General features: G+C 38.6%; 1 protein-coding gene across 1 annotated transcript in view; it reads left to right on the top strand.

Annotated features, from left to right (window-relative positions):
* Positions 1 to 10,158, top strand: part of LOC102810647 (chromosome unknown open reading frame, human C6orf163) — a 36,812-nt gene that overhangs the window by 11,453 nt on the left and 15,201 nt on the right. The window contains exons 2-3 of the mRNA XM_006870665.1: positions 5,395 to 5,489; positions 9,001 to 9,108. Coding sequence (XP_006870727.1) covers positions 5,395 to 5,489; positions 9,001 to 9,108 — 203 coding nt within the window. The remainder of the gene's footprint in view (positions 1 to 5,394; positions 5,490 to 9,000; positions 9,109 to 10,158) is intronic.

Raw genomic sequence — 10,158 nt, 5'->3', positions numbered from 1 at the left:
TGGGTCACCTCTCTTTGGAATGGGCACAAATATGGGTGTCTTCCAATCAGTCAGCCAGATTGTTGTCTTCCAAATTTCTTGGCAGAGATGAGTGAGTGCCTCTTGTGCTGCCTCGCTTTCTTGAAAGATTTCAGTTTTTATTCCATCAATTCCTGGTGCTTTGTTCTTTGCCAGTTCTTTCAATGCACAATTAAGTGTTCCAAAATACTCATACTTTGCAATGTTGTCCATAGCTTGTCATAATCCACATAATCAAAAGCCTTTGCTTAGTCAATGAAGAACAAGTAAACATCTTTCTGGTATTCTCTGCTTTCAGGCAAAATCCATCTGACATCAGCAATGATATCCCTCACTCCATGTCCCATTCTGAGATCAGCTTGAATCTCTGGAAGTTCTCTGTTAATGTATGTTTGTAGCTGTTTTTGTATTACCTTTAGCAAAACTTTACTTGCATGTTTTATCAATGATATTGTCCAGTGATTTCTGCATTCTGTTTGGTCACCTCTCTTTGGATGGGCACAAATGCAAATCTCTACCGGTCAGTTGGCCAGGTAGTTGTCTTCCAAATTTCTTGACATACACGAGTGAGTGCCTCCAGTGTGGCATGAGTTTGTTGAAAGATTTTCATTTGTATTCTATCCATTCCTGGTGCCTTATTCTTTGCCAATGATTTCAATGTACTTTGACTTCTTCCTTCAGTATCATTGGTATGCCACCTCTTGAAATGGTTGAACATTGACCATTTCTTTTTTTGACCATTTCTTTTTGGTACAGTGACTCTGTGTATTCCTTTCATCTTCTTTTGATGCTTTCTACATCATTCAATAATTTGCCCATGGTGGTTATGTGCCATGGAGTCAATTCCGACTCATAGCGATCCTGTGCAGGGTTTCCAAGGCTATAAATCTTTATGGGAGCAGAAAGCCTCATCTTTCTCCCATGGGATAGCTGGTACTCTCAATCTACTGAGCTTGCGGTTTTCAGCCCAATTCATAACCACTACACTACCAGAGCTCCTAGGATCCCTCAATACCAATAGTCGAGGCTTGAATTTTTTAAGTTCCCTCACCTTGAAAAACATTTAGTGTGTTCTTCTTCCCTTTTAGTTTTCCAACTCCAGATCTTCACACATTTCATTATAACATTTGACTTTGTCTTCTCCAGCTGACCTTTGAAATGTTTTGTTCAATTTTTTGCCTCCTCACTTCTTATGTTTGCTTTAGCATCTTTATGCTGGAAATCAAGTTTCAGTCTCTTCTGACATCCATTTTGGGCTTTTCCTTCTTTTCTTGTCTTTTTAATGACCTTTTGCTTTCCTCCTGTATGATGTTGTTGGTGTCATCCCATAACTCTTGGTATTTAGTGTCTAATGCATCAAATCTGTTCTTCCAATGTTCTCTAAATTCAGGTGGGATATATTTGCAGTAATATTTTAGCTCATGTTATCATTTTCTTCAGCTTCAGCCTGAATTTGCATATGAGCAATTGATGATCTATTCCACAGTCTGCCCCTGGCCTTGTTTTTACTGATGATATGGAGCGTTTCCACTGTCTCTTTTAACAGATGTATTCAATTTGATTTCTGTGTATTCCTTCTGGTGAGGTCCATGTGAATAGTTGTCTTTTATGTTGTTTTAAAAAGGTATTTGCAGTGAACAAATCATTCGTCTTGCAAAATTCTATCATGCAATCTCCAGCATCATTTCTATCACCAAGGCCATATTTTCCAACCACTGATCTTTCCTCTTTGTTTCCAACCTTTGCATTCTAATCATCAGTGATTATCAGTACATCTTGATTGCACGTTTGATCAATTTCAAACTGAAGAAGTTGGTAGAATTCTTCTATCATAGACAATGTTGTACTTCATGACTGATCTTGATATGTTCTTTTTGATGATGAATGTGATGCCGTTCCACTTCAATTTGTCATTCCCAGCATAGTAAAACATGTGATTATCAGATTCAAAATGGCTAATGCCAGTCCATTTCAGCTCACTAATGCCTAGGATATCAATGTTTATGCATTCTATTTCATTTTTTACAATTTCCAGTCTTCCTAGATTCATATTTCATACATTCCATGTTCTGATTATTAACGGATGTTTACAACTGTTTCTCTCCATTTTACATTGTGCCCCATCAGCAAATGAATGTCCTTAGGTCTTCACTCCATTAGCATCATCACGTTCAACTCTACATTGTGGAGGCAGCTCCTCCCCAGTTACATTTTGAGTGCCTTTTGAGGTAGACCTTGTATGTACTTTTTTTTCTTGGTGTATAGCTTTATGAAGTTTATCATATGTATATATTTGTGTAACCAGCATCAGAATTAGAGATAGAACTGGTTCATTGACACAAGGAAACACCCTAGTATTACTCCTTAACAGTGAACTAACTGCCCAACCCTTACCACTGGAAACCAGCATTCTGTTCCTCATCATTATATTGTACTACTTTTAGAACATTATATGAATGGAAGTGTTCAGTGAGTAACTCTTTGAGATTGTTTTTTTTTCACTTGGCATCATGCCTTGAGATCCATATAAGCTGTTGTTTATGTCCAAAGTATGATACTTTTCAGCATGTGCATTTTTAAAAGCTCTGCAGGGGTCCTTTTGTACAATCAGGGTTGAGAACACATAGTATGGAGTTGTTATTGTTGTTAAGTACCATCAAGTCGATTCATAGAGACTCTGTATAGGGCTTCTGAGGAGCAATAGGTAGATTTGAACCACCAACCTTGAAGGTAGCAGTCTAATGCTTACCCATCAGTGCCACACCAGGACTCCAAGTTTGGGGTTGTTGGCATTAAGTGCCATCAAGTTGGTTCTGACTGATAACGACCCTGTATATGGTTTCTGAGGAGCAGCTTATGGGTTTGAACTACCAACCTTGTGGTTCACAGTCCATTGCTGATTCTACAGCACCACAGCAGTTGTTGTTGTTAAGTGCCATCTAGTAGGTTCCGACCCATAGCAACCCTATATAGAATTTCCGAGGAGCAGCTGGTGAGCTTGAACTGCCAACCTTGCGGTTCAAACGGCTTTGCAGTCTGGCACATTAACCCACAGCACCACACCAGGATGTTAAAATGAATAAAGAAAAGAACAGTAACAGCTTACACTTGTAATACATTTTGCAATTACAAAGTTCAACACATCGATGACCCATACTTAGTCACATTTCTTCATAGAAGAACTTTCATAATTATAGCTATAATACGCTGTGTCTGGGAGCATCATGACTCTGTGGGGTAAGCACTGGACTTCGAGCCACAAAGTTGATAGTTCTAGCCCACCAGTCACTCTGTGGGAGAAAAATGACGTTTTCTGCTTCTATAGGAGTCGCTATGAGTCACAACTGACTCAGTGACACTGAACAACTCATGTTGAGTCTGCAGTATGTGTATGTCTATCCCATACATCTAGATTTTTGCCCTGTGGTTTTGAGATTCTTTGATGATCTAGTTGTAAAGATTCTTAGTCAATACCACCAAGCATGTACTTTCAGTTTCAGAAGGTAGAAAAACTCAGGCCAAACTATTTATGAAGGAAATTTCTGGACTTCTCAAAGAAAGCTATCCAAGTGAGATCTGGCCACGGGGACATCAAGGACTTTCAGTTTCTCACACTCACTTTCTTTGTAAGTTAGCTTAAACTCACAAAGAAAATAGACAAGTTTACTACTACAGCCAGGCTTCCTACAGTAAGCAGCAGGTAAAGGAAATGTGTACTCCAATAGCTCTGAACATCTATTATCTGCAGCTTAAAATCTCCAGAGGAAAAAGAACTGTGATCTCTATATATACTTATATAAAACCCTCAGAAAGAGTTTGTTTAATCAGTCTTGAAGATGTGCCCAATCCTGGACCAATTATTGTTACCTGGAGGGTGGGACTAATGTGATGGGCCAAAGAGATTGGGCTGTCATTGGGGAGGTGTGGAGCATCCCTTCAGAACAAACTGCAGTAAGGGAGGAAACTTCTTGAGAGAAATGGGTCCTGTTACAGAGGGAAATAAGAGGGACTGACAAACACACATATCCGCAAATGTCTCATTTGTGCCTATCATCAAGTTAAGGACCATGGAAGATACACTGTGCTTTGTGAACTCTAATTTCAAGTAGTTAATCAGTATGACCTAATCATGAAAAGCTAACAATTCAACAAATATAATTTGTGATAAATTAATGGGATGAAGAATAAGTATGATACAAGTTTGGGCTGGAGATATAGACCATTATGTGTGGTTTCAGCCCTCAATGATTCTTTATCTGCATCAAGTTCTGAACTGCCTCTAGCAACACAATTGGGCAAAGAGATGGGCAGAAATTCAGTACCCAGCTCAAAGAGCTCAGATTTCATCTCCAGGTCCAGCTCTGTTCATACATAAAAAAAACATGTGACTTGTCAGATTCAAGTTGTTTGGTCTTCTAACTTTTATTTTCTTGTCTAGGTAGGGAGGGTATTATACATATATGAGTTGGAAATAGAATGTGATCATTGACACAGAAACACTGAATTAAAATGTTCCTGTTGTAACCATTACTCCTTACATCAGTATACAAGCAGCTAAAGAAAGCTATACGGCCCACACACTAAACCATGGCATTGTTGTTAAGTGCTATCAAGTTGATTACAACTCATGATGATCCATGTGACAGAGTAGAACCACCTCATAGGGTAATCTTTACAGAAGGAGCCTTGTTTGTGCAGTGAGTTAAGTGTTGGTTAAGTGAAACCCAGTGTTTCAAACCTACCAACCACTCCACAGGAGACAGATGAGGCAGTCTGCTCAGTAAACATTTACTGTCTGGGAAACCCAAAGAAGCACTTGTATGTTGTCCTAGAGGGGTGTCACTATAAGTCAGCATCAAATAGATAGCAATGGGCTTTTGGTAGGTTTTATGGCAGCAGATCTCCAGGTCTTTCTCACATGTAGGCCCGGGGTGGGTTTGATCTGTCACCTTAAACCATACAATGTAGCATACTACAGAAAGCATTCTGCATCACTTTCCTGATGGAGCTAGCGCTGGCACTCAGATGGGAAGACCAAGGAGAGATGAGCTGTGGTTTTAATACCTCTTCAGAATAGAATTATTGTCCTACTTTGGGTACCTCTCTGCAGGACATTTATTTCACTTTAATTCCCTAGTTTCCCATAGTATAGATTGATGTGAGAGAAAGGCTGACTCAATTGAGACACAGTTCTGTCAGTTCACTTCTAACCAGTTAGGGAGAAACTTACTCCATTTTTGATATTTTAAAAGAAAAGATTGAAGTCTAAGATGATATGTCTATTAGATAACCCAAGTAAATAGCTAGATACTGGCAAAAAGGAAAGCCAGGAAACAGTGTGTGGATATTTGTAATTATTTTTCTCCAAATACACAGATATTGGGGCAAGTATTCAGGATAAAGAAGAGCAATTTCAAGAAGCTCTGTTCAAAGAACGCATTGCAAAGGCAGAAGCTGAAGTGTGGGCTAAGGTAAAGGAAGTTAGAAATTAATGTAAAATGCATTTTTACAATTCCTTCATTTTGGGGGGTTCATTCAAAAAGATAAAAGCATAGTATCCAAGAGCACAGACTAGGAATCAGACAGAACTGACTGAATCCTGGCCAGCTGTGTGACCTTGAGTAAGTTCCTTAATCTCTTGAGTCACAAATGCCTGCTTTTCCCAATTGCTTCATTATGATATGTTCCACATCTGTAAAAGAGGGGTAATAATACCCACTGTGTAACATTGTAGAAAGGTTCAATGAAATATTGTGCCCTCTGTGTGGATGACTCCAGCTCCTTTTATTCTCACTTGATTAACACAAATCAATAAATGATAAGATGAAGATCCAAGAGCACATTCTTGTTGACAGCCATTTTTCATTGCTTAAACTTTAACATGTAGACTATTTGTATGGTATTTAATACCCCTGGACTAAATGCCTGCTTTTCCCAATTGCTTCATCATGATCTGTTCCACTTTTCAACCCCTAGCTCTCTTCCCTTCTTCTCTCCAAAATCATTGATACCTTGCCCATATGATTGCTGAGTATCATAGAGGCATTTGAATGTGTCAGGATTCACAGTGAGCTCCCAGATACCTAACTGAAACAGGGCCTCAGTCTCCAGTCCTTACTTCTTCTAATCAAAAATAGAAAGACTAATGATTTACTAAAGACAAAGGAAACTTTTCTGAAGGCAGGGCAAACCACAATGCCTAGAACAATGTCATTTCTCATTTCGTTTATAAAATGGAAAACAGCAAATACATTGGAATTGCAGTATGAATGCCAGCAAAAGTTTAGTATGGAAGTATTTGAAAGGAAAACAGACTATAGTACTAAGAATTTTATACACACACACACACACATATCTATATCTTAGCTACTATCTAAGTTGACTGTGATGGTACGAATTGAGTATAGCATTCAGGACCTACATTTGCTGATGAGGCACAACTCAAAATGAAGAGATACATCTGTAAACATCCATTAATAATCAGGACATGGAGTGAACATATGAAGTATGAATCTAGGAAGATTGGGAAATGTCAAATATGAAATGGAATGCATAAACATCAATATGCTAGGCATTAGTGAGCTGAAATAGGCTGGTATTAACCATTTTGAATCTGACAATCACATGGTTGTGCTGGTAATGACATATTTAACAGGAACAGCATTGCATTCATCATCAAAAAGAACTTAAAGTGCAATGCTGTCTGTGATAGGATAATATCCATATACCTACAAGGAAGACCTGTTAATACCACTATTATTCAAGCTTACGCACAAACCACTAAAGCCCGTGATGATGAAATTGAAGAATTCTACCAACTTTTCCAGTCTGAAATTAATCAAACATGCTATCAAGATGCATTGGTAATTACTGGAGATTGGAATGCAAAGGTTGGAAACTAAGAAGAAGGATCAGTGGTTAGAAAATATGACCTTCATGATAGAAACAATGCTGGAGATTGAATGATAGAATTTTGCAAGACCAATGATTTGTTCATTGCAAATACCTTTTTTAAACAACATAAAAATGACTATACACATGGACCTCACCAGATGGAATACACAGCAATCAAATTGACTACATCTGTGAAAAAGCTGTATCTCATCAGCCAAAACAAGGCCAGGGACAGACTGTGGAATAGACCATCAATTGTTCATATGCAAGTTCAGGATGAAGATGAAGAAAATGAAAACAAGTCCCCAAGAGCCAAAATATGACCTTGAATATATCCCACCTGAATTTAGAGATCATCTCAAGAACAGATTTGCTGCATTAGACACTAAAGACCGAAGACCAGAAGAGTTTTGGGATGACTTCAAGAACATTATACAGAAAGAAAGCAAAAGGTCATTGGAAGAAAAGAAAGAAACAAAAGACCAAAATGGATATCAGAAGAGACACTGAAACTTGTAGAGATGTTAAAGCAAATGGAAGAAATGAAGTAAAAGAGCTGAATAGATTTAAAAGGTCAGTCTGAGAAGGCAAAATCAAATAGTATAATGAAATGTGCAAAGACCTGGAGTTAGAAAACCAAAAGGGAAGAACACACAGCATTTCTCAAGCTGAAAGGACTGAAGAAAAAAATTTAAGCCTATACTTGTGGTATTGAAAGATTCTATAGCAAAATATTGAATGATGCAGAAAGCATCAAAAGAAGGTGGAAGGAATATACGGAGTCAGTGTACCAAAAAGAAATGGCTGATGTTCAACCATTTCAAGAGGTAGCATATGATCAAGAACTAATAATAACCGCGGAGTATAACCTTTGGTTGGGTGATGATGCATGGACGGGATGGTAACTATGGCATTGAAACGATGTATGATAGAATGAGTGTAAAGCTAATGTTCCCCCATGTAAACTATCACACAATAAAAGGGAAAAAAAAAAGAACTAATAATACCGAAGGAAGAAGTCCAAAGAGCATTGACGGCATTGGCTAAGAGCAAGGTTCCGGGAACTGATGGAATACAAATTGAAAATTTTCAACAAACTGATGTAGCACTGGGAGTACTCATTCCTCTCTGCCAAGAAATTTGGAAGACAGCTACCTGGCCAACTGACTGAAAGAAATCTATGTTTGTGCTCATTCCAAAGAGAGGTGACTCAACTGAATGGGGAAATCATCGGACAGTATCATTAATATTGCATGCAAGTACAATCTTGCTAAAGATAATACAAATACGGCTGCAACCACACACTGACAGAGAACTTTCAGAGGTTCAAGCTAGATTCAGTAGAGGACGTGAAATGAGGGATATCATTATCAGCTGGATCTTGGCTGAAAGCAGAGAATACCAGAAAGATGTTTACCAGTGCTTTATTGACTACACAAAGACTTTCAGTTGTGTGGATCATGACAAGCAATGGCTAACATTGTAGAGAATGAGTATGTTTAGCAATAATGAGCACCATGGTGTAAGACAAAAGTAATACTGGTGGTGATGGTTAAGGTTATGTGTCAACTTGCCTGGGCCATGATTCCCAGTGGTTTGACAGTTATGTAATGATATAACTTGGCAACTATGTAATGTTGAAATTTGTCAATTATGGAATGATGTTGTCATCATTTTGTGATCTGATATGGTCATCCTCCATTTTTGCATAATGCTGAGGTTGTTTTTTATAATAACCTGCTCTTTAGGTCTTAAATCAGTCAGTGAGGAGTAGGTGTATATTATTTTGATAAGCAAGAAGTGCCAAAGAGAAAAGAACCCAGCAGTCTAGAGTAAAGCTGTCCTCTCTTTAGCAATTCCTGCAACAGTGATCTGAGCTAAATGTTGGAATCTATTAGAGCATCTCTAGCTAAGGCAGCTAGATATTTATGGAAAGTTTGAGATGGAAACAGAACAAGTTACTAGGGGTCCCGAGGTAGTTGCTAATTTTCAGTAAACTTGAAAACCTGATTTACCAATATCCCAAATAATGATGAATTGCCCTATGTTCATCATGATGTATTAATAGATACATAATTTCTTTCAAAGGCTAAGGAACTCCAAAAACAAGCAGTAGAAAAAGCAATTGAAGAAGCAAAGGACAAACACAGAATTGACCTTCTAATTCTGGAAGAGAAGCATCAAAAGGATCTACAGGTGTTTGGGGTTTTTATTATGTTTTGTTGTCATTTTATAAGTATTTAAGGTAATGGAAGCACTTGGCAAGGACAGCAGAAAAGAAAATAATAGCATGTAAAATATAGGTTGGTGTTTGTGAGGTTCTACTAGTAGTAGTAAGTAGTAGCAGAACTTTTTTAGTGATAAGAACCAGGATCAGCCCAAAGTTGATTTCTATGAAGTGGAAATCAGATATACCTCCATTCTCCAACTTCTTTAGTATTTCTGACACCAGCTGTCCCCTCACAGACTCTCTACTTTTCTATGGGGTTTGATGATTTGTTGCAATGGCCACATGAATTGGTGCTGAAGGACAAGCACTGGACTGTTAACTACAAGTTTGATAGTTGAAACCCACCAGCCACTCTGCAGGAGAAAGATGAGGCTGTCTTCGCCTGTAAAGATTTACAGCCTTGGAAACTCTATACAGGGTCACTATGAGTCAGTATCAATTGATGGTTGTTGTTGTTATGTGCCGTGGAGTCGGTTCCAACTCATAGCAACCCTGTACAGGGTTTCCGGGGCTGTAAATCTTTACGGGAACAGAAAGCCTCATCTTTCTCCCACAGAACAGCTAGTAGTTTCGAACTGCTGACCTTGCGGTTGGCAGCCTGCTTCATAACCACTAAGCTACCAGAGCGCCTTATCAATTGATGGTAGTGTTTGCTTTTTGGTTTGGTTACTCACAATTATGTGGTTTGTTAAGGAAGTTGTTGTTAAGTGCCGTTGAATCAGTTCTGACCCATAATGAGACCCAGTATAGAGTTTCCAAGGAGTGGCTGGTAAGCTTGAACCTCTGCCCTTGTGGTTCAAACCGACTTTGCAGTCCAGCGCATTAACCCACAGCACCACACCAGGACTTCTATTAAGGAAGTAATAGGGTTTAACTTGGGATCAGGATCAACAGACCGTACAACTCAGGATGGGGATAAGAAGTATATAGGCAAAGTATGGAAAGCTATCCCAAAGTGGAGAGCACAGCCCTCCCTTCTTTGGTTCAGGACAGCTTTCTCAACTTCTTTCAGCTGT

The sequence above is a fragment of the Chrysochloris asiatica genome, unplaced genomic scaffold (assembly GCF_000296735.1).
Source record: "Chrysochloris asiatica unplaced genomic scaffold, ChrAsi1.0 scaffold00146, whole genome shotgun sequence".
Lineage (NCBI taxonomy): Eukaryota > Metazoa > Chordata > Mammalia > Afrosoricida > Chrysochloridae > Chrysochloris > Chrysochloris asiatica.
This window is presented reverse-complemented; position numbering and strand designations above follow the sequence as displayed.